At 36.6% G+C, this 24,830-nt stretch overlaps 1 protein-coding gene across 4 annotated transcripts in view; it reads right to left on the bottom strand.

Annotated features, from left to right (window-relative positions):
• The window catches only part of SPATA6 (spermatogenesis associated 6), a 143,599-nt gene that overhangs the window by 87,655 nt on the left and 31,114 nt on the right, over positions 1–24,830 (bottom strand). For all 4 annotated transcript variants that reach the window (XM_020869676.2, XM_020869677.2, XM_070468196.1 and 1 more), the window contains exons 4-5: positions 1,530–1,571; positions 295–419 (exon numbers count right to left, since the gene is read on the bottom strand). In XM_020869676.2, coding sequence (XP_020725335.1) covers positions 295–419; positions 1,530–1,571 — 167 coding nt within the window. The remainder of the gene's footprint in view (positions 1–294; positions 420–1,529; positions 1,572–24,830) is intronic.

Below are 24,830 nucleotides of genomic sequence, written 5' to 3'. Positions count from 1 at the left end.
ATCAGGTTCAATCCCTGAGACGGGAAGATCCCCTGGAGGAGCACATGGCAGCCCACTCTGGTAGTCTTGTCTGGAGAATCCCATGGACAGAGGAGCCTGGTAGGCTATAGTTCATAGCATTGCAAAGAGTTGGACATAACTGAAGTGACTTAGCATAATTTCATAACACAATTATGTTTTAAACAGAATTAAACTTTGAGTTAGTTCTTCACATTTCAGATACTAAGGGCTATGTGGTAGTTTTTGACAATGATCCTGCATCACAATTTGATTCAGAAAATAGTAAGCACTTACTCGAAGGCCAGAAATCCTCCTCATGGTAACCTGGCGGTTTGAATCATGGTGTCCAGAAATTTGATTTGGACCCGGGAACATGAAATCTCGTGTATTCTCATCATATGTAGACAACGTTTCACCCACTACAAGAAAGATATCCTATGATTCAAATTATAACAAAATATGCTATTTAGAAATAATATCATCAAGTACAAATATATAATGCCTGATGCCTTAATGAAATACCTGCTTCAGGGTCATGCTTTTAATTTTTTTCTATAAAAGGAAAAAAATTAAAGTTATGTTAAACAAATTAACAAATTTCCTTATAAGAAATGTCATACATACTACTGATTCTCTCTCTCCTTTTGTAGGAAGGGGATATTCATGTAAATTTTTTATGTACCTATGAATTCCTAGGGAAAAAAATACCATTTTAAACATATAAAACTGACATAATATTTATACATCTAAAACTTAATTAGCATCTATACAATTTATTTTTCTATCTTCCATTCTTTTCTACCTGCCATTATAAGACATTAGATTACATGTTGAAAAAAATATAGACATTTTTTAGAATTTGTGGTTACCAGAATTAGGTATGTATGTGACATTCAAAAGTTTTAGATTACTAGCTTTCAACAAAATATAGCCTCCTGTGACTCACATAAAATAAGGACTTAAGATAGACTCTTCTATAATCATAGAAATCAATAATATAAATATAACTTTCCTTCAGGTTTTAACTGTACCTACCATAGGGATCTATACTGCTTAGGTACAGTTTTAATTCCCCTACATTTCTAATAACAGCCAATACACAAAAACAAAGATAGTGAACTACTTTATCAGTAAAAGCATACTGTTTTAGAAAAATCACAAGAACTTTTAATATGTTAATTTTTATGAATGTCACAAAATATGCTAGGATGCTATCAGGTTATTTTTCACTTTCAATTATGATTATTTATTCAATTATAGAACAACATGTTCACATATAATTTATGTCAATCTTTCTGTATATATTATTTTGGACTACTGACATTTTACATATAGTGGACCAATGCTAGAAACTCAACATTGCTCTTAACGTGGCAAGAAGTGGAAAAGATGACATTTTTAAAAAGCATTGTAATTAGCCTCTAACTAATAAAAATAAATGGAAAAAAAAAGAAAAAAAATAAAAATAAAAAGCATTTCATTAAAATGGGTTCACATGTCAATTACCTCATCAAAATATAATACAGTACCTGGTGGAACTAGCTGAATCAACTCAAACAATGCTGTATCATCTGAAAGTTTAAAGAAAAATGTCCTTAAATGAACAAATTTATAATAAACAATAATTACTTTACAACAGAAGTACATAAAAGGCAAAGTAATTGTTCAGTAGACTACATATATGTTTATATCTTAGTATACTGTGTGTATTTTTGGTTGCTCTTTATCATATAGATTTATTAATTTGTAGTCAAAATTGATTTTTTTAGTTTTTTTCCTGATTTTAAGGCCTTAATTTTTTAGAATATTTTCATTTAGATTTACAACAAAATTGAGAGAGAGGGACACAGATTGCCTCTATATATCCCCTGCCCCTAAACACGCACAGCCTCTCCCACTATCATTCACAGGAATGCACATTTTTTAAACAAGCATGAACCTACACTGATACATCATAATCGCCCAAAGGCTATAGTTAACCTCAGGCTTCACTCTTAGTGATATACACTCTGTGGGTTTAGACAAATGTAATAATGACATTGTGTGTTAGTTGTTCAGTCATGTCTGACTCTTTACAACCCCGTGGACTACAGCCCACCAGACTTCCCTGTCCACGGAATTCTCCAGGCAAGAATATTGGAGTGGAATGCCATTCCCTTCTCCAGAGGAACTTCCCAACCCAGTGATCGAACCCTGGTCTCTTGCATTGCAGGCAGGTTCTTTACCGTTTGAGCTACAGGGAAGTCCTAATAATGACATTATCTATCATTATAATACCAGACAGAGTATTTCCACTGCTCTGTTCCTCTGTTCTCTGCTTATTTACCTCTCTCCTCCCCACAACCCACCACCACCACAATCACTGATCTTTTCATTGTCTCTACAGTTTTGTATTTTCCAGAATGTCATGTACTTGAAATCACACAGTATGTAGGCTTTCAGATTGGCTTCTTTCACTTAGTAATATGCATTTAAGGTTCCCCTATGTGTTTTTATGGCTTTATAGCTCATTTCTTTTTATTGCTGAATAATATCCCATTGTCTGGATATCCACAGTTTACTCCTTCACCTACTGAAAGACAGATGCTTTCAAGTTTTGGCGATTATGAATAGAGCTGCTATAAATATCCATGTGCAGACTTTTGTGTAGACATAAATTTTCAACTCTGCATAAAGACCAAGGAGCAGTATTGCCTGATCATATGGAAAGGATGAGCTAGCTTTTGGAAAAAACCCACCAAACTGTCTTCCAAAGTGTCTGCACCATTCTGCATTCTCACCAGCAGTAAGTGAGAGTTCTTCTTGCTCTGTATCCTCACTAGCATTTCATGCTGTTACTGTTCCAGATGTTGGCAATTCTAAGGAATGTACAGCAATCTCATTGCTTTAATTTGCATTTCTCTAGTGATATACAGTGTGAAGTATCTTTTCACATGCTTATTTGCCACCTGTATATCTTTGGTGAGGTGTCTCTTAAGGCTTTTGATGCATTTTTTAATTAGGTTGTTTGTTTTCTTATCATTGAATTTTAAGCATTATTGGCTTATTTTAGATAATAGTCCATTATCAGGTGTGTCTTTTGCAAATATCTTCATCCAGTCTGTGGCTGGTCTTCTAATTCTCTTGATTTTTCCTTTCACAGAGCAAAAGTTTTTAACTTATCAGATTCAGCTTATCAATTATTTCTTCCATAGTTTCTTTCAAAAACAACTATGGTGTCTTTTGCGTTGTCTCTAAAAACATATCACCATGCCCAAGATCATCGAGATTTTTCTCCTGTGCTAACGTCTAGGAGTTTTATAGTTTTGCATTTTCCAGTTAGGTCTATGATCCATTGGTGGTGGTGGTTTAGTTGCTAAATTGTGTCCGACTCTTGTGATCCCATGGACTGTACCCCAACAGGTATCTCTATCCATGGAATTTTCCAGGCAAGAATATTGGAGTGGGTTCCCATTTCATCCTCCAGGGGATCTTCCCAACCCAAGGATCAAACCTGTATCTACTATATTGCAGGCAGTCTCCTGCATTGCAAGTGAATTCTTAACCAACTGAGTCACGAGGGAAGCTGACAGAATAAACATTTAAGAGTATACATTTCCCTCTAAGTACTACCACAGCTGCATCCGCAACTTTTGTTCTATAATATTTTTACAATTCAATACAAAATATTTTCTAATATCTGATATGCTTTCCTCTTTACCCGGGTGTTCCTGAGAAATAAATTTAGTTTCCAAACACAAGGCAATATTCTAGTTGTCTTTCTGTTACTGCTTTCTAGCTGAAATTTAACTGTACAGCATGATCAGAAAACATTATGATTATGGTTTGAAATTTGAGACTGAATTTGTGGCTTAAAATATGATCAAATGAAATAATTTTGTAGTTGCAAGGTGTTGATTAAGCATTTTATATATGTCCATGTAAAAATGTGGTAATCCTTTTGTCCTGATCTTCTATATTCTTATTGATTTTATGGTTGTTCTATAACTACTGAGAAAGGGGTGTTAATTCTCCCATTGCAGTTGGTTACAGTTGGTCTTTATACCTTATTTACTTTGAGGCTTTACTATTAGATCTGTTCAAACTGGAAACTGTTGTCTTCCTAGTTAAGTTTTATCAATATGACATGAGCCTCTTGAACATTTTTTTTCCCAAGGCTTATATCTAAGTCTTAAAAACTACTTGATTAGGTTTTTAAAATCCAGTCTGACAATGTTTATCTTTTAATTGGAAGTTAATCCACTTATATTTAATGAGAATTACTTCTGAATCTACATCTACCTCTATCTACTTTGTCCTGCTTTGAATTTATTAAAAAGAACTATTTCAAATGTCTTCCCTGTACTGGTTTGGAGTTTTTATGCTCAAATTGTGTTTTTTCGGCAGTTACCCTTGAAAATATTACATGTATCCTTTTAACTTATCAAACTTTAATGTTAACACCTTATAAAAATACCTTTTTCATTACTTCTGATATGTTGCTGTTATTTTAACTCTGTGTATTTTTTACCTTTCATAATTACCTTTTTAAGCAATCAATGCTCATTTATATTTATTCATACAAAATGACTTTCATTTTTCCACTATCATTTCTGCATCTATGATCTTCACTTTCCTTCGGCCTCAAATATATTCTTTAGAATTTCCTTTGGTAAACTGGTGGCACACACTCAATTGTGTGTCTAAAGGTCTATTTTACAATCATTCTTTCAAAATATTTTTTGCTTGGTGTAGTTTGGGGTCAGTAGTTGTTTTCTTTCAGGCTATTATAGATATCTCACTATCATTTAGCTTCCACTATTGCAGCTGAAAAGTCATCTATCAAACTAACTAACATGACTTTGAGGGACTTCTGCCCTTTCACCTGGCAAAGATCTTTCAAATTTGTTTTTCTGTAGTCACCATAACTTTCTACATGTGTATTTCTTTTAATATAGACATCAAATCAGAGGATAAGTAAGTTTAACAAATTCCAAAAAAATACATGATCCATTAGGAGTTTTAATTTTGGTGAGAGGTGTATGGTCTGTATCTAGATTCATTCTTTTTTGAATGTGTATGTCCAGTTGCTCTAGCACCATTTACTGAAGAATCTATAATATCTTTGTTCTACAGTATTGTCTTTGCTCCTTTGTTAAAGATCAGTTGACTATATATACATATTTATATATATATATATATATATAGAGAGAGAGAGAGAGAGAGAGAGAGGCATATTTCTATTCTTCCAGTATATTTTTATAAATATAAATTAAGTTTACTTCTTAAACAGAGTGATGGGCACAGCTGGGTATATTATACAACTCCTTAGACTTTTAATATGTCTGAAATACTTTATTATAAATTTACAAAAATAAGCATAAAATATAAATTACACCCTTTCTCCCGTCTAAGAACCCATGAATGAGACAAATCTTTTTCTTTCTTTAAATTCTGTTACTTTCAACCAAGGAAAATCTCAGTCATTTAACTCAATACCTATATGCCTAATTTATGAAGAAACAGTAAATATTCCTTGTAACTCATAAATTGGGGCTGTAATAAGGAAAAAAATAACTGATATAGCCCTTTTCCTCAATGATCTGACATTGAGTTGAAAAGACAAACATTAAATAAAATAAAGAAACAAACATTTACAAACTACAACAGGGGCATTCAGGTAGTGCTGTAAAGTATAATAACAAGATAATCCAGTCAGGGAGTCAGCAAAGTCTGAAGATTCAGAGAAGATCTCTTTAGCATGAATAACTGTCAACCAGAAGTTAGGAAAATGAAAAAGAAAGTGAAGTCGCTCAGTAGTGTCTGACTCTTTGCGACCCCATGGACTGCAGCCTACCAGGCTCCTCTGTCCATGGAATTTTCCAGGCAAGAACACTGGAGTGGGTTGCCATTTCCTTCTCCAGGGGGTCTTCCCAACCCAGGGATCGAACCCAGATCTCCCGCCCTGCAGGCAGATGCTTTACCTTCTCAGCCACCAGGGAAGCCCATGAGAGTCAGGTGGAGTGAGACACTAGAGATTTAGGCAAGACAAACAGGATGTACAAAGGCTCTTAACAGAACATAGCAGGGTAATATAAGAGATTAGTGGTTCAAAAACAAACTTCTTATTCAAATCAACTTGAAAAGGTAGACACCTAAAAAACCTGCTTGAGGCAGTAGAGACCTAAGAAGATAGTATACAGATTACAAATCTGAAACTCAGTATAAGAAATAAATACAGAGAAGTAAGCCTGGTATTTGAAGCTGTTTCTCTTTTTGGGTATCTGACAGTTCTGACAGAGGTAGCTAAGAGGGTAAGAAGCAGAATATAACTTTTTATAAGCTCATGAAGTAGAGTTACAAAAATTGGAGTATCATGACCTTGGGAAGAGATGAGAAGGGAGGTCTGCAGGCAAGAGACAATGGCCTGTAAAGTAGCTAGGCCTTAGGACTGAATCTTGAAAAGATAAGCCATAAGAGTAAATTAAAAATAAATAACCCATGCTATATGCTGAATGTCTGCATCCCCTCAAAATGCATATGTTGAAATTCTATCTCCCCTGCCCAAGTGTAATATTTAGAGTTAGGGCCTTTATGAGGTTATTAGGGCTAAGGCTTCATTAATGGGATTAGTGCCCATTAGTGCCACTGGTGACCAAAAGATCCCAGAAAATGTCCTTATCCTTTCTGCCACATGAGGAAACAGAGAGAACATGGTTATCTATGAACAGAAAGGGCACCCTCACCAAATCTGCTGACTCCTTGATCTGGGATTTTCCAGCTTCCAGAACTATGAAAAACTAACTTCTATTATTTATAAGCCACCCAGTCTATGGTATTTTGCTGTACCAGCCCAAAAGGATTAAGACAGTCAACTAAGAATTTAGGCTTAAATTTTAATCATCCCAAATCTTGTCTGAATTAAGTTGGTCTAGAATTCCAAGTGCCCTCTAGAAATCTTCTAAAACAATCATAAACCTTGTCTGAAGGAAAATATCTTCACAAAAGGTTTTTAATTATTTCTAAAATTTTTATATACAAAATCTGACATTTAATGAAAATCAACCAGGGATATAAGGAAAAAATCACTGGGATCAAAACACAAGAGAAATAACAGGAAATAAAAACAAATCAACAGTAAATTCAGAAAAAATAGTTATCAGACTGCAACTTAAAATATGCTTACTATGCTCAAGAAAATAAAATACAAGATCGAAAATGTCAGCAGACAACTAGAAAGCATTACAAGAACCAAGTGGAAAGTTTTTAACTAAAAAATAAAATAACCAAAAATTAACCATAACAAATGTATTTACTAACAGATTATAAATTACTCAAGAGAGAATTATGGAATTGGAAGACAAAAGCATCTTGAGAGAAGCAAAATCAAAAAGATGGAGTAACATAAAAAAGAAAAAAAAAAAGAGTAAGAAGATAATAACAATGTGTAATTGGATTTGTAAAAAGAGAGAAGAGAAAAGGAGAAAAATATTTGAAAAGTTAATGTCTGAGAATTTATCTTATGAAAGACATCAAGATACAAATCTCAAGCAGAACAAATATTAAAACACACACACACACACACAGAGTTGGGTACACTGAAGCAAAGCTACAGGAAAACAGATGTAAGAGAATATATTAAAAGCAAGCATAAAAAGAAAAAATACCTTCAAAACAGTAACAATAAAATTAACAGATGATTTCTCATCAGGAAGTAAGGCAGCAAAAAGACAATGGAATAGTGTTAATATTTTCTAAGGGCTGGATGACACTAATACCAATATTCAGTACATGTGTAACTGAATCACTTTGCTGTACATCTGAAACTAATACAACTGTGTTAATCAACTATACTCCAATATAAAATTTTTAAAAATATATCCTTCAGAAAAGGTGAGATAAAGACATTTTCAGAGAAATAAAAATCAAGATAATCTGTCAGCAAAAGACTATAAGAAAGGAATCATGAAAGGATATTCCTTAGAAAGAAGCAATAAATCTAGAAGATTTTCAAAAAAATGAAAGGAAATAAAGAACCAAAAAGGCAAAATATAGATATAAAGTGAAATAAATGATGCCTATATAGTAATAGCAATACTATTTTGTGTCGTTTAATTTCACACTAAATTAAAATGCATAACAAAAAATAATATATTATCTAGAAAGGTTACGAACGAAGTTCAGTAGTGATAGGTTCTTTACTGCCCTAGAAGAGTTTAAAATAAAAATACAATAGAACTTTGATAATTCAAACATGTTGTAATCTCTATGGTAACTGCTGAAAGAACATTTAAAGAATATGTACCTTCAAATAATAAAAGTGTGGAAATAAGAAATAAAAAACCAGACAATTAAAAGAAAAGTAGAAAAAATAAAAGCACTAATATTCAACAGTCCAAACAAATACAAAGTAGATAGCCATATGATAGATTTACACTAAAATATATCAATAAACACATTTAAATTTTTTTTTAAGATAATGAAAGCAATTATTTCATTGCTGGATCCCATGTATCCTTTATCCAGGTTCTAGCAATGGTTGTTGTTGTTGTTTAGTATCTAAGTCCTGTCTGACTCTTTGCGACCCATGTACTGTAGCCTGCCAGGCTCCTCTGTCCATGGGATTTCCCAGGCAAGAATACTGGAGTGGCTTGCCATTTCCTTTTCCAGGGGATCTTCAGATTCCCTGGACTTAGGAATGGAATCTGGGTCTCCTGCATGCAGGCAGATTATCATCTGATCTGCCAGGGAAGTCCCCTCCCCCAAAGGTAACAACTTGCAAAACTTTAATAAAATATATCACAACAACTGTGACACTGATACAATCCACTTATTTTATTCACATGTTTCCAGCTTTACTTGTACTCATTTATGTGTGAATGTGTATGTCTATACTTAGTTCTATACACTTTTACCTGGTGTGCAGGTCTGTGTATTCACCACCAGACAAGATACATAAAAGCTCCATCATATATCTCTTATGTTGCTCCTCTTAAGCATATCTATCTCCCTCCCTAGTCCAACCGTGATCCCTGATAATTACTCATCTGTTTACCATTCCTATAATAATATCATGCATTAATATCTAAAATGGTCAAATTAAAGGACAAATTGGATTTTAAATAAAACCTCTCTCGAAGTACCACTCATAAGATATATATGTAAAAATGTAACAATACAGAAAAACAGAAAAAAAATGGATAAATATATAACATGTGACAGCTAAAAGAAGGCTGGTTTGGCTATACTGTAAAAGAGAAAGTAATCATTAAAGCAAAAGCATCAAAATAATAAAAGGTTCAATTCACTGAGAGATAAATGCCTCGCAAGACTGTTCAAAAAAAAGTGAGGACACAAATTATTAATATCAGTAATGAAAAGAAAGACACAAAGATATTTTAAAATCCTAAGACTTAAATTTTATGCTGCAAATATGATGAATATATCTTATCTGAATTAAAATTCAAACAAAATGATTAAACAATTACAGAACAAATGGGGAAATGTGAACTGAGTGGATATTTGATGATATTAAGAAATTGTTAACTTTTAGGTGTTCCTTTTAGAATCCTGTATCTATAAGTGAAAGAAAATATGATATTATCTCCGAGATTTGCTACAGAATAATCAGGAAAAGGGTGATGAAGTAGGGAGATACAATTGAAGTAACATTAGCCATGAGTTGATCATTACTGAACTGAGTGATGAGTATGGGGGTTTCAATATTCTTAATGTCTACACTCATATATTTTGAAATCTTTTTTAAAAAGCTTTTTTTATGTTTATGACTAGAAATGTGTGTTTGTTCTAACAGCATCACCATGAGAGCTCGAAATATGCTGTTTTTTGTTAAAATTCTCTTCTGCCTCTTCCATCAGATCTACAAAATGGGAGCCACACATTCTACATGTTCAACTTCACATTTCTTCTTCAAATGTTATTTTGTTACCTATATAAAATCAGCTTAAAATTCTCAGAATTCTTCTGTATTTTCTATAATTTTTACTCTGTATACATATTATATATATATATATTAATTTTTCTTTAAAGTAAAAATAGTAGAAGTTTTTAAAAAGAGGACAATAGAAGCACTAGGCTTTTTCCAAAAAACTAAACTTTTACCAAAAAACTATTCCTCTCCTTTTAGTCTCATGCCATCTGATTTTGTCAACTGCTCATCTTTTCTCACTACATTGTTTTAACTTCAAGGTCCCTATCACATTTTCATTGAAGATAAAACAGGCTTATGTTTCTTTCAAACCTAAAACTTGCTATAATTTTGAGCAATGTCAACCTCCATGTAAATGCCTTAACCAACAGTTCTCTGATCCTCTCAAATCCAATGCACAAATACAAGGATTTTGATTATTTATTTACATGTCTGATTCTTATTTTATCAAGATGGATACTTGTTTGAACAAAGAGCTTATATTTTATTCATTTCTGAATTCCCTATATTCTCTTACAGTGACTAAATCTGGACAGGCAATCAAAAGTTTACAAAACAAATTTTATCCTAGGCCAGTGGATAAGCAACTTTTGCTTAAGAAGACTTTTCTATCACCCCTTGAGTCACACAACACATTCCATGAACATATCATGCTATTTCTCATTCTATTACCAATAAATGGAAGAACAGAAAGGGCTAATGCTAAAGATGATGCTTAAATAGGAGACTGGCATTTAAGAAGCTTGCTCTATTGCATTCACAATAATTATAATTATTATTTGACCACAAAATAAAAAAAAAATCCTATCTTTTAGAAAACATCAGAACATAAAACTTTATTAGAAATCAAACAAGTTTAGGATAAACATACTAACATTATACTTTTTCTGAGGCCACTCATTCTGTAACCTCAACTAGTTGAAAAACATTACTACAAAGTAGAAAACTGTATATTTTCAAAACGGCTGTGAGTAGTCAGAATAACAGTGTTATTTACTACCATTTAGAGAGTATCTTCTGTGTGTCAAGACTGAGTTCTTATGAGCTTCATACAAATCCCCAAAATAACCCTAACAAGTTATTACTTCCATTTCACAGATAAGAAATAGAGACTAAAGGTTAAGGTTACGAGGATAATAAAGTGATTCCTGAGCTGAGATTTGCACTCAGCCTGCACTGTTTTTACTAACAACTCTATAGGAACTGAAAGAACTAATTCACAAAATATATGTGAAATAAGGAAGTATATTTTGAATGAGGAATAAAGAGATAGGATAGTAGCTACATGGAGTGAGGATGAAGACAGGAAAGACCTTTTAAAGATGTAAACGTACAGGTTTATACAGTCTGAGGGTTAACAGCAAGAGAGCTATAGGAGGGGGGAAAATCTAATGATCAAGACTAGAGATGGCATGAGGAGAATAAAAAGAACAAACTAGAAAAATCTTAAGCAGAATGGAGAAAACCTATCTTCCAGGACTAGGAGAAAGGCAGTAAGAATTAGTTGATGATGTAGGTGACTTTTAGGACAAGGGTACAGTAAACTGAAGTGGATCACTACACAGCCTCAGTTTTGGTCAGTGAAGTAGCCATTTGTTCATCTTAAGAAAGTTAGAATTGAATAGACTTTTGATGAGAGAAATGAATATGTTCAAAGTATCTATAAGATAAATTAAAAAGTTCTCCGAAAAGTGAAAGGACTGAAAATTAGCAGTGTTCCCATCAATTTGATGGCTATGACAGCCCATTAGCAATACTAAATTAATCCAGCATAAAAAGTCAAGAAAAAAATGCAAAAATGGATTCCTGAGAAGGCTGTACAAATAGCTGAGAAAAGAAGAGACGCTAAAGGCAAAGGAAAAAGGAAAGGTATATAAATCTGAACGCAGACTTCTAAAGAATAGCAGGGAGACATAAGAAAGCCTTCCTAAGTCATCAACGCAAAGAAATAAAAGAAAACAAGAACGCAAAGAAATAATAGAAAGACGAGGTATCTTTTCAAGAAAATTAGAGATACCAAAGGAACATGTCATGAAAAGATGGGCACAATAAAGGACAGAAACAGTATGGATCTAACAGAAGCAGAAGATATTAAGAGGTGGCAAGAATACACAGAACTGTACAAAAAAAGATTTTAACGACCCAGATAACCATGATGCTGTGATCACTCACCGAGAACCAGATATCCTACAGTGCAAAGTCAAGTAGGCCTAGGGAAGGAAGCATCACTGACAACAAAGCTAGTGAGGTGACGGCATTCCAGTTGAGATATTTCAAATCATAAAAGATGATGCTGGGAAAGTGCTGCACTCAATATGCCAGCAAATTTGGAAAACTCAGCAGTGGCCACAGCACTGGAAAAGGTCAGTTTTCATTCCAATCCCAAAGAAAGGCAATGCCAAAGAATGTTCAAACTACCTCATAATTGCATTCATCTCAAACGCTAGCAAAGTAATGCTCAAAATTCTCCAAGTCAGTCTTCAACAGTACGTGAACCATGAACTTCCAGATGTTCAAGCTGGATTTCGAAAAGACAGAGGAAGCAGAGATCAAATTGCCAATATCTGTTAGATCACAGAAAAAGCAAGAGAATTTCAGAAAAACATCTACTTCTGCTTCATTGCCTACACCAAAACCTTGGACAGTGTGGATCACAACAAACTGGGAAATTCTTCAAGAGATGGGGATACCAGACCACCTTCCCTGCCTCCTGAGAAATCTATATGCAGGTCAAGAAGCAACAGTTAGAACTGGACATGGAACAACAGACTGGTTCCAATTTGAGAAAGGAATACATCAAGGCTGTGTATTGTCACCTTGCTTGTTTAACATATATGCAGAGTACATCATGCAAAATGCTAGACTGGATGAAGCACAAGTAATCAAGACTGCAGGGAGCCATCTGTGTCTTCTTTGGAGAAGTGTCTGTTAAGGTCTTTTTCCTACTTTTTGATTGGGTTGTTTGATTTTCTGGTATTGAGTTGTATGAGATGCTTGTATATTTTGGAAATTAATCCTTTGTTGGTTGTTGAAAAGATGCTCATTATAGAGAAACACAAATTAAAGTTACAATGAGATATCACCTCACAGTGGTCAGAATGGCCAGCAACAAGACGTCTACAAACAGTAAATGCTGGAGAGGGAATGAAGAAAAGGGAACACTCTTGCACTGTTGGTGGGAATGAAAATTGATACAGCCACTATGGAAGACAGTCTGGAGATTCCTAAAAAACTAGGAATAAACCCACCATATGATCCAGCAATCCCACTCCTAGGCATAAACACTGAGGAAACCAAAATTGAAAAATATACATGTACTCCAATATTCATTGCAGCACTATTTACAACAGAACATGTTTACAATATGTTTACAATAGAATTTATTTACAAGAGCTAGTAAGCAACTTAGGTGTCCACTGAAAGATGAATGGATAAAGAAGTTGTGGTATATATACACAATGGAATATTACTTAGCTATAAAAAGGAAAGCATCTGAGTCAGTTCTAGTGAGGTAGATGAACCTAGAGCCTATTATACAGAGTGAAGTGAGTCAGAAAGAGAAAGATAAATATTGTATACCAACACACATATATGGAATCTATAAAGATGGTACTGACGAATTTATTTTCAAGGCAGCAATGGAGAAGCAGACACAGAGAACAGACGTAAGGACACGGGGAGAGGGGAGGAGAAGCTGAGATGTATGGGGAGAGCACCGTGGAAACTTACATGACCATATGTGAAACAGACAGCCAGCGGGAATCTGCGGCATGTCTCAGGGAATTCAAACAGAGGCTCTTATCAACCTAGAGGGATGGGATGGGGGGAGATACGAGGAAGGTTCAAGAGAGGGGACATATGTATGCCTACAGCTGATTCATGTTGATGTTTCACAGAAAACAACAAAATTCTGTAAACCAATGATCCTTCAATTAAAAAATAAGTAATTTTTTTTAATGTGCAAAAAAAGTCTGCAGAGAAAAATATTAATAACCTCAGATATGGAGATGCAGATGATACCACCCTTATGGCAGAAAGCAAAGAGGAACTAAAGAGACTCTTGATGAACGTGAAAGAGGAGACTGAAAAAGCGGGCTTAAAATTCAACATTCAAAAACTGAACATCATGGCATCCTGTCCCATCACTTCATGGCAAACAGATGGGGAAACAATGGAAACAGTGACAGACTATTTTCTTGGGCTCCAAAATCTGTGCAGATGGTGACTGCAGCCAGAAATTAAGACATTTGCTCCTTGGAAGAAAAGCTATGACCAAACCTAGACACCATATTAAAAAGTAGAGACATTACTTTGCCAACAAAGGTCCGTCTAGTTAAAGCTATGGTTTTTCCAGTAGTCATGTATGCATGTGAGAGTTGAACCATAAAGGAAGTTGAGCGCCGAAGAATTGATGCTTTTGAACTGTGGTGTTGGAGAAGACTCTCAAGAGTCCCCTGGACTGCAAGGAGATCCAACCAGTCCATCCTAAAGGAGATCAGTCCTGAATATTCACTGGATGGACTGACGCTGAAGCTGAAGCTCCAATACTTTGACCGACTGATGTGATCTGACTTATTGGAAAAGACCTTGATGCTAGGAAAGGCTGAAGAGAGGAGAAGGGGACGACAGAGGATGAGATCATTGGATGGCATCACTGACTCGATGGACATGAGTTGAGCAAGCTCTGGGAGTTGGTGATGGATAGGGAAGCCTGGCATGCTGCAGTCCATGGGGTCGCAGAGTCAGACATGACTGAGCAACTGAACAGCAACAATCTTTTTGTATATACTCAGTAATTTTATCTCCTCTTTTTCAGTTTTTATGCTTCTAATTTCTTTTTTGTGTCTAACTGCATTGGCTAATACCTCCATAACAATTTTAAAGGATCATCTGTTTTCTCTATATTTTTTTTTTTTTTGGCCATGCTGCATGGCTTGTAGGATCTTAGTTCCCTGACTAGGATTGACCTCAGGCCACCACAGTGAACACACTGAGTCCTTACAACTGGAGCATCTGGGAATTCCCAGAGATTATTTAGTTTCTAAGATCTCTTCCCACTCTGAGAGTCTAGATTTTACCTGGAGTAGAAAAGGGTCTAGGAAATTAACCTGCATGGGGTCTGAGCTTGAAGTTCTAGTTCTTTTTCTTCTTCATCGCACATATTCAGCACTTTGCTGGAGATACCAAAGACCACGGATACTAACCTCATCACCATCCTACTATGTTCAGTGCCTACACTGGCCTTGTGGGCTCGTGTTGGTCCATTAGAACAGAGTAAGGAAGGCAAGCAGAGTTCCTAACTCTGGTTCTAATGTTCACATAATCTGTAACCATGAACAGTAGCAGCTGTTCACTGTACCTAAATTTCTGCATCTTTAAAAGTGGCTGTTGGATGAGAGAAAACAGACATGGCTTTCTTAAATTTTCCATGATTTCGTCTCATATCCTGTTAAAATAAATCCCTTTATCTTCTGCAAACACCTTCTTGCTTGGGCCTTGATGTCAGTACTTGTTACTGTTTAGGTATCTTTGGGTACTGTATAGATATACTTGTTACTATATAGGTATACTTGTTACTATAATCTGGCTAGAAAGTATGTCTGTCTGCCTATGGCCACTTTGAGGACATGGAACAAGTCTGACCCTATTCCATCATTTCTTTCTTGTTTTACTACAATAGCTTCTGACCTGGTTTCCTTGCTGCTTCAGAGCAATCTTTTAAAATACAAACAAATAATGGCACTTCTTTAACTGAAACTGCTCTATCTCTCCCTATCGCTCACAGGATAGACTCCAAACCCCTTCATATATTATAAAAGTCCCTGTGTGATCTGGCCCTCTTCCTCTGCCTACTATCAGCTCTCACAACTTCTGGTCTGATACTCTATACTTCAGTCCATGGAGCTGCCTGGAGTACTTCAAACCTCTAGGCTTGTGACTTTCATTTCCATATTTACAAATAATGAATATCTCCTCTGCCTGAAATACAAGTTCTCTTTATCTGGGTAACCCTGAGACAACTTTAAGACTTCAGGCAAACTAAGGAGATGCTCACCAGTTCCATATCCTTTTCCTGGACCCTGGACAACATCTCTCAATCTCCCTTGGTATCTGGTTGGGATCAAAAGGGATGTGGGCAGTGGTAATAAGTGCCACTTTCAGGCCTAGTCATCAAACACATACACAATTGCCATATTCTCGCTCTTGGGCATGGAAGCTACATGTAAAATCAATGGTATTGTAATAAGGAAAAAGGCTAGTTCACCGAGTCAACACTGGGAGGGAAATTGCCAGGCAAGTCACTTGACCTGCATCAGACTGTAATGAATCTTTACTGTATTAAGCCACTGAGATTTGGGAACTGCTTATTATAGCATCTAAAATTGTTCACCTGACTTGTACAAGAATATTAATTCAAGTAGCCATTTTTATCCCTCAGGGATGAGTGAACAGCCTCCTGTGTGCTCTCACAGTTCTCTCTCCTGGCACTGACCACATGGCATAATCATGCTTTGTTTATTTCCATCTCCCATTAGAATGTGAACTCTTTCAGGGAAGGGACCATACATTCTTGTTTTTTTTTTAAATTCACAGGACCAGAGCAAGCCCTGGTATATAGTAGGTTATCACTGGAGGTTTAGTGGGAGAATGAATAGAAAATGAGTCAATTAACTGATGGAAGAATGAGTGAATGAAATGAATGAACAGCTGCATCTGAACTTTTTCATAGCAGTCAAATGAGATACTTTCTTTGTGGCTATGTCACAGTAGGGCATGTGCTGCTAATGCAGGGCCCTTAATCATGTGAGGATGGGACAGTTGGACTATAAAGAAAGCTGAGCACCAAAGAATTGATGCTTTTGAACTCTGGCATTGGAGAAGACTCTTGCAAGTCCCTTGGACTGCAGAGACCAAAACAGTCAATCCCAGAGGAAATCAGTCCTCAATGTTCATTGGAGGGACTAATGCTAAAGCTGAAGCTCCAATACTTTAGCCACTTGATGCAAAGAACTGACTCACTGGAAAAGACCCCAATTCTGGGAAAGATTGAAAACAGGAGGAGAAGGGCATGACAGAGGATGAGACAGTTGGATGGCATCACCAACTTGGTGGACATGAGTTTGAGCAAGCTCCAGGAGTTGGTGATGGACAGGGAAGCCTGGCACGCTACAGTCCATGGGGCTGCAAAGAATTGGACAGGACTAAGCGACTGACCTGAACTGAAAAAGTCAAGAAGGCAAGCTGTAGCACTGACTCATGAATGGACATTAATAAGGGTCTCCTATATGTTAGCTTTGATGTAATACCTGACATAATGCAATCAGTAAGCTAAAGTAAGATACAGAAAGAAAGCTTCAAATGTTGTTACCAACACAAAGGGAACACACCTTTTTAAGCAAACAAATCATGTTTATCTGTGATTCCTAACCCAGATGCTCAGGGAAATCACCATTAAATTTCAAGAAGCAGTACTATTATAGGCCACATACTCTGATTGAAATGCAAATTAACAAATTTTTAATACCTAGACTAATCATGAACAAATATTTGAAACAGACTGAAAAAAAAACACCACCACCAATATGAAGGTTCAGCGAAATGAATGGATACCCAACAAATATTTTTTCACTTTCTTGCATATTAACTACCAAAAAAGGAAAGAAAGGAAAATTATGCAAAGAACCTTATTCTCAATAGTCACGAAATATGCAACAGTTAGAAATAAATATGAAAATAAACATGAAATACATGGCAACTATACAAACAAACACACACTCACACACATACCCCAAAACCTTGGTAACAGGGTGAAAGAAAACGTAAGTTTAATAAATCAATATATATCATTTATCTACATGGGAAGAATGAATAATACAAAAATGCTAGTTCTTTCAAAATAATTAAAATTCAAAGAGGTTTATCTTAGACCTTAAAAATGAGTTTAAGTTCATCTAGAAAAATAAACAAGTAGGAATATAAATGTGTGCTTTTTAAATGAAAGAACATGGATTATAGAAAGATGTAATAATTAACTATGCAATATTAGTCCACATATACTTAGAATAAGTAAATAGATATAATGAGGTGGGGACAAATGGGAGAGTACACAGAGACACAGGATGAGGGTAGAAAGGGTATTAATGAGGAACAGATTTCTGCTTCAGATAATGGCAATTTACATAAAGCAGACTAAGAAAATCTGGTCAAGTTTTTTTTTTTTAATCTGCTTGAAGGCACAGAGAAGCTAATAAGGCAGTGAAGAATTACAGGGCCAAGTTATGGGAAAAGAAAGAAGAGCCAGGGAGATGAGCCAAACATTGGAACTGCTTTCTCCCCAAGGGCATCTGCTAATCCCAGAAATGGCAAACTAAGGATTAATAAACTTAGCTGAGATTTTGATGATCTCATAGACCTAGAAGAAAAATATCACTACAGGAGACCTCTCCAGTGGTCCAGTGGTTAGGAATCTGCCGACCAAAGCAGGGGACATGGGTTTGATACCTGGTCTGGGAAGATTCTACATGCTGTAGGGCAACTTAGCTCACATGCCACAGAGCATGTGCTCTAGAGCCTGTGAGTCACAACTACAGGGCCCAAATGCCGTAACTACTGAAGTCCATGTACCTAGAACCTGTGCTCTGCAACAAGACAAGCCATCACAATGAGAAGCACACACACCTCAACTAGAGAGTAGCCCCCACTTGCAACAACTAGAGAAAGTTCACTCTCAGCAACAAAGGCCCAGGGCAGCCAAAAAATAATTTAAAAAATCACTATACCCCAATGTTCATCGCAGCACTGTTTATAATAGCCAGGACATGGAAGCAACCTAGATGCCCATCAGCAGACGAATGGATAAGAAAGCTATGATACAAATACACAATGGTATTAAAAAGAATACATTTGAATCAGTTCTAATGAGATGGATGAAACTGGAGCCCATCATACAGAGTGAAGTAAGCCAGAAAGACAAACACCAATACAGTATACTAACGCATATATACGTAATTTAAAAAGATGGTAACGATAACCCTATATGCAGGACAGAAAAAGAGACACAGCTGTATAGAACAGACTTTTGGACTCTGTGGGAGAAGGCGAGGGTGGGATGCTCTGAGAGAATAGCATTGAAACACGTATATTATCAAGTGTGAAACAGATTGCCAGCCCAGGTTGGATGCATGAGACAAGTGCTCAGGGCTGGTGCACTGGGAAGACCCAGAGGGATGGGATGGGGATGGAGGCAGGAGGGGGGATCAGGATGGGGAGCACACATAAATCCATGGTTGATTCATGTCAGTGTATGGCAAAAACCACTACAACATTCTAAAGTAATTAGCCTCCAACTAATAAAAATAAATGAAAAAAAAATCACTATAGGGCCTACACCAAGAAGGAGAGGTCTTCATAAATTCTCCACAGTTTATATAAGAGTGTATAAAAGACAACATCACAGAAGTAAGGATAAATTGGAAATACCCTCCCCTGGTCCTTGTAACTCAGAAAGAAACCCAGTTTCAAATCACCTTAATCTCTGCCATTAGACTGACATGATAGAGGTTTGCTGGTACCACTGACATCCTACAGAAGGGAAATAAAAGGCAAACATAAAGCCTATTTGGAGAACAATAGTATGATGTTATGTCCCCAATTATTTCTATAATTTTTCACATACAAAGTTCAATACTCAGAAGGAATTGTACAATTATTTTTAGGAAAGTGTTCAGCAGTATCAAATAAAGCTAAATATACATCTATTCTATGACCCAGAAATTCCACTCCAAGAGAACTGAATATAAATGCTTACTGAGAGATATTTGTGAGAATATTCATAATAAGCCTTAAAACAATCATCATTTACAAGAAATGAATAAATTACTTTCATATAATGGAATACTAAAGAGCAATAAAAAAGAATGGACTAATGAAATACAACATCATAGGTGATTCACAGACATTAGGCTGAATGAAAAACTCATTCAAACAAATATATATTCATGATTTAATTTATATTACATCCCAAAAAATGGACAAAAGTAATCAATACTGACAAAAGTTACAACAGTGATTATTGTGAGGGGGGGTATTGACTGGCAGAGGTACAAAACCTTTTCAGATGTTGGAAATATTCTCTGTCTTGATGGTTATGGAGTACTCAAATGTGAATAATCATTCAAGGGTACATTTAGGGCTAAAATTAGCATACTTTAGACACTAGAAATACCTAAGACAGTCTTCATAAAGGATAAACCTGGAGGGCTTAAACTACCAGATATCAAAAGTGAAGTTCTAGTAATTAAGAAAGCATAATGTTTATGCAAGGACTCATGAAACAAAACAGAAAATATATAAATTTAAAAAAAATCCACAAGTAGGCAGGCATTTAGCTTGTGATAAACATTATGAGCAAGGGGAATAAAAGTCTCTTCACCAAATGGTATTGCCCAATTAGATATGCAGAAAATAAAAATAAAATATTATCCTTACTTCAACCATATATAAAAATAAAATCAGAGGAAGACTGCAAACCTGAATGTATATGGTAGAAATAAGGCTTCTAGAAAATCATATAGAGTATCTTCATAACTTGAGTGTGGGAAATTAACAAGATGGCTCCAGTCTGGCTCTTTTTCCCCATGCTCTCATGCTCATTCATTCCATGTTCTGAAAATATGACTTTGCACAGCTGTGTAATGGCTAAGGTCACTTACAGCACTGTGTATGAGTGTCACGAGTTACTCACTTGGTCATGGGCTCCTTTGTGCAGTATGCCTTACGAGCTTCACCATGAAAGCCCTGGCTGCCGCTGCACTGGGCCTTCACTGGAGTGACATCATGGTTACGTTACATGAAGTTATGTTATGGCAACCTTATGGCTACATTATGGCTATGTTATGGCTGCAGCTTCAGCTGCCACGTCGGCCAGGACAGAGACTGAGTTGCAGCTGCTGTGCCAGCCAGAAGAAAATAACCGTGTCTGCAGTTTCCATGGTTCCGAGAGTCTTCTTCCAGCCTCTTAGCTTGTGCCTTGCCGACCCTGGGTGCAGCGAACAGTGGGAACAGCAAGACAACTGGCGTCACAAACAGAAACAGCGACCCACTGGGATAGGGAAAAACACAATCCCAAAAAGCACTAAACATAAGGGGCTTCCCTGGTGGGTCAGATGGTAAGGAATCTGCCTTCAATGAGGAAGACAACAAGAATCACTAATGGATTGAAAATGCAAGCCACAGAGTGAGAAATTACTGTACTTACAACACACATAACTGACATAAATCTTGTTAACTAGAAAATATTGAGAAGCCCTACAAATTAGTAAGAAAGTAATAAACAACCAAAAAGAGAAATGAGCAAAAGACAAGCATTTCACACACACACAAAGATATCCAGAAAAGATGATGTCATTTATCTTTACAGAAATGCAAAATGAAACCACTGTTCACCCACCATATGACTAAAATGAAAAAGTCTGGCAATTCCAGGAGCTGGCAAGGATATGGCGAGCAGAACTTTCACCAATGGCAGAGGGTATATCAACAGAGCAACACTGAAAACTGCTTGGCACTGTCTACTCATATTCACCTTAAGACTCAGCAATTACACACACACACACACATATATATGTGTATATATATATAAGTATATGGCTTTCCCAGGTGGCACTAGTGGTAAAGAACCCACCTGCCAATGCAGCAGGTGTAAAAGACATGGATTCAATCCCTAGGTTGGTAAGATCCCCTAGAGAAGGTTATGTCAACCCACTCAAGTATTTGTGCTTGGAGAATCCCATGGACAGAGGACCTGATGGGTTACAGTCCATGGGGTCACAAAGAGTCGGACACAACTGAAGTGACTTAGCATGCATGCACGCATATATATATATGTATATATATATATATACACACACACACACACACACACACCAAATAGATATGCACACGCATGAACATCAAGGCATGTAATCAAGAATGTTCATAGTAACTTCATTCATAACAGCACAAATGGAAATAAGCAAAATGCCCATTAATAACAGAATAAACAACTTGGAGTACAGTCACATGAGATACTACACAGCAACAAAGATAAATGAACTAGTTATCAAAACAAAAATCAATTTCTCAGCAAAAATGCTAAGCAAAATAGGCCTGGGACAAAAGAATTTGCAAACAATGATTCCATTTATTTAATTTTCAAAAATAAGTAATACTAAACTAGAATATCAGACTTTAAAATGGAAATTCCTTTGTGGAGCATAGAGGAAATAGAGATTGAACACAAAAGTGAAAGTGTTAGTGGCTCAGCTGTGTCTGAATCTCTACAACCCCATGGACTATAGGCCACAAGGCTACCCTGTCCACGGAATTGTCCAAGCAAAAACACTGGCATGGGTAGCCATTCATTTCTCCAGGGGATCTTTGACTCAGGGATTGAACCCAGGTCTCCTGCAATGCAGGCAGATTTTTTACCATCTGAGCCACCAGGGAAGTCTTTAGGTCAATAAATAGACATTGCCAAATTTCAGAAATTTCAGATGTTCAAGCTTGATTTTGAACAGACAGAGGAACCAGAGATCAAATTGCCAATATCCACTGGGTCACTGAAAAAGCGAGAGAGTTCCAAAAAAATGCCTACATCTGCTTTATTGACTATGCCAAAGCCTTTGACTGTGTGGATCACAATAAACTGGAAAATTCTGAAAGAGACAGGAATACCAGACCACCTGACCTGCCTCCTGAGAAATCTGTATGCAGGTAAAGAAGCAACACTTAGAACTGGACATGGAAAAACAGACTGGTTCCAAATTGGGAAAGGAGCATGCCAAGGTTGTATATTTTCACCCTGCTTGTTTAGCTTCTATGCAGAGTATATCATGCGAAATGCAGGGCTGGATAAAGCACAAGCTGGAATCAAGATTGCCGGGAGAAATATCAATAACCAGATGTGAAGATGACACCACCATTATGGCAGAAAGCGAAGAAACTAAAGAGCCTCTTGATGAAAACGAAAGAGGAGAGTGAAAAAGTTGGCTTAAAACTCAACATTCAGAAAACTAAAATCATAGCATCTGGTCCCATCACTTCATGGGAAATAGATGGGGAAAAAATGGAAACAGTGACAAACTTTATTTTTTGGGGTTCCAAAATCACAGCAGATGGTGACTGCAGCCATGAAATTAAAAGATGCTTGCTCCTTGGAAGAAAAGTTATGACCAACCTAGACAGCATATTAAAAAGCAGAGACATTACTTTGCTAAAAAAGGTTCATCTAGTGAAAGCTATGGTTTTTCCAGTAGTCATGGACGAATGTGAGACTTGGACTATAAAGAAAGCTGACTGCCAAAGAATCGATGCTTTCAAACTGTGGTGTTGGAGAAGATTCTGTCCCTGGGACAGCAAGGAGATCAAACTAGTCAATCCTAAGGAAATCAACTCAGAAGATTCATTGAAAGGACTGATGCTGAAGCTGAAACTCCCATATTTGGCCACCTGATGTGAAGAACTGACTCATTTGAAAAGACCCTGATGCTGGGAAAGACTGAAAGCAGGAGAAGGGGATGACAGAGGATGAGATGGTTGGATGGCATCACCGTCAACGGATATGAGTTTGAGTAGGCTCCGGGAGTTGGTGATGGACAGGGAGGCCTGGTGTGCTACAGCCTAAGGGGTCGTAAAGAGTTGGACACGACTTAGTGACTGAACTGAACTAAAATTTCAGAAAGCTTTCCTTATCAGTTCAGTCAACTCTTTGCAACTGACCTCATATCCAACTCTTCGTGACCCCATGGACTGCAGCATGCCAGGCCTCCCTGTCCATCATCAACTCCCGGAGTTTACTCAATCTCATGTCTGTTGTGTTGGTGATGCCATCCAACCATCTCATCTTCTGTCATCCCCTTTTCCACTCGCCTTCAATCATTCCCAGCATCAGGGTTCTTTCAAATGAGTCAATTCTTCGCATCAGGTGGCCAAAGTATTGGAGTTTCAGCTTCAGCATCAGTCTTTCCAATGAATATTCAGGACTGATTTCCTTTAGGATGGACTGGTTGGATCTTCTTGCGGTCCAAGGGACTCTCAAGAGTCTTCTCCAACACAACAGTTCTAAAGTGCTCAGCTTTCTTTATAGTCCAACTCTCACAACCATACATGATTACTGGAAAAACCATAGCTTTAACTAGATGGACCTTTGCTGACAAAATAATGTCTCTGCTTTTTAACATGCTGTCTAGGTTGGTCATAACTTTTCTTCCAAGAAGCAAGAGTCTTTTTATTTCATGGCTGCAGTCACCATCTGCAGTGATTTTGGAGCCCAAGAAATTAAAGTCAGCCACTGTTTCCACTTTTCCTCATCTATTTGCCAGGAACTGATGGGACTGGATGTCGTGATTTTTGTTTTCTGAATGTTGAGCTTTCAGCCAACATTTTCACTCTCCTCTTCACCTTCATCAAGAGGTCCTTTAGTTCTTCTTCACTTTCTGCCGTAAGGGTGGTGTCATCTGCATATCTGAGGTTATTAATATTTCTCCCAGCAATCTTGATTCTAGCCTGTGCTTCTTCCAGCCCAGCATTTCTCATGATGTACCCTGCATAGAAGTTAAATAAGCAGGGTGACAATATACAGCCTTGACGTACTCCTTTTCCTATTTGGAACCAGTCTGTTGTTTCATGTCCAGTTCTAACTATAGCTTCCTGACCTGCATACAGATTTCTCAAGAGGCAGGTCAGGTGGTCTGGTATTCCCATCTCTTTCAGAATTTTCCACAGTTTATTGCAAGCCACACAGTCAAAGGCTTTGGCATAGTCAATAAAGCAGAAACAGATGTTTTTCTGGAACTCTCTTGCTTTTTTGATGATCCACCGGATGTTAGCAATTTGATCTCTGATTCCTCTGCCTTTTCTAAAA

Source organism: Odocoileus virginianus, chromosome 5 (assembly GCF_023699985.2).
Source record: "Odocoileus virginianus isolate 20LAN1187 ecotype Illinois chromosome 5, Ovbor_1.2, whole genome shotgun sequence".
Taxonomy (NCBI): domain Eukaryota; kingdom Metazoa; phylum Chordata; class Mammalia; order Artiodactyla; family Cervidae; genus Odocoileus; species Odocoileus virginianus.
The sequence above is the reverse complement of the archived record's forward strand: the minus strand, read 5'-3'. Positions and strand labels throughout refer to the sequence as shown.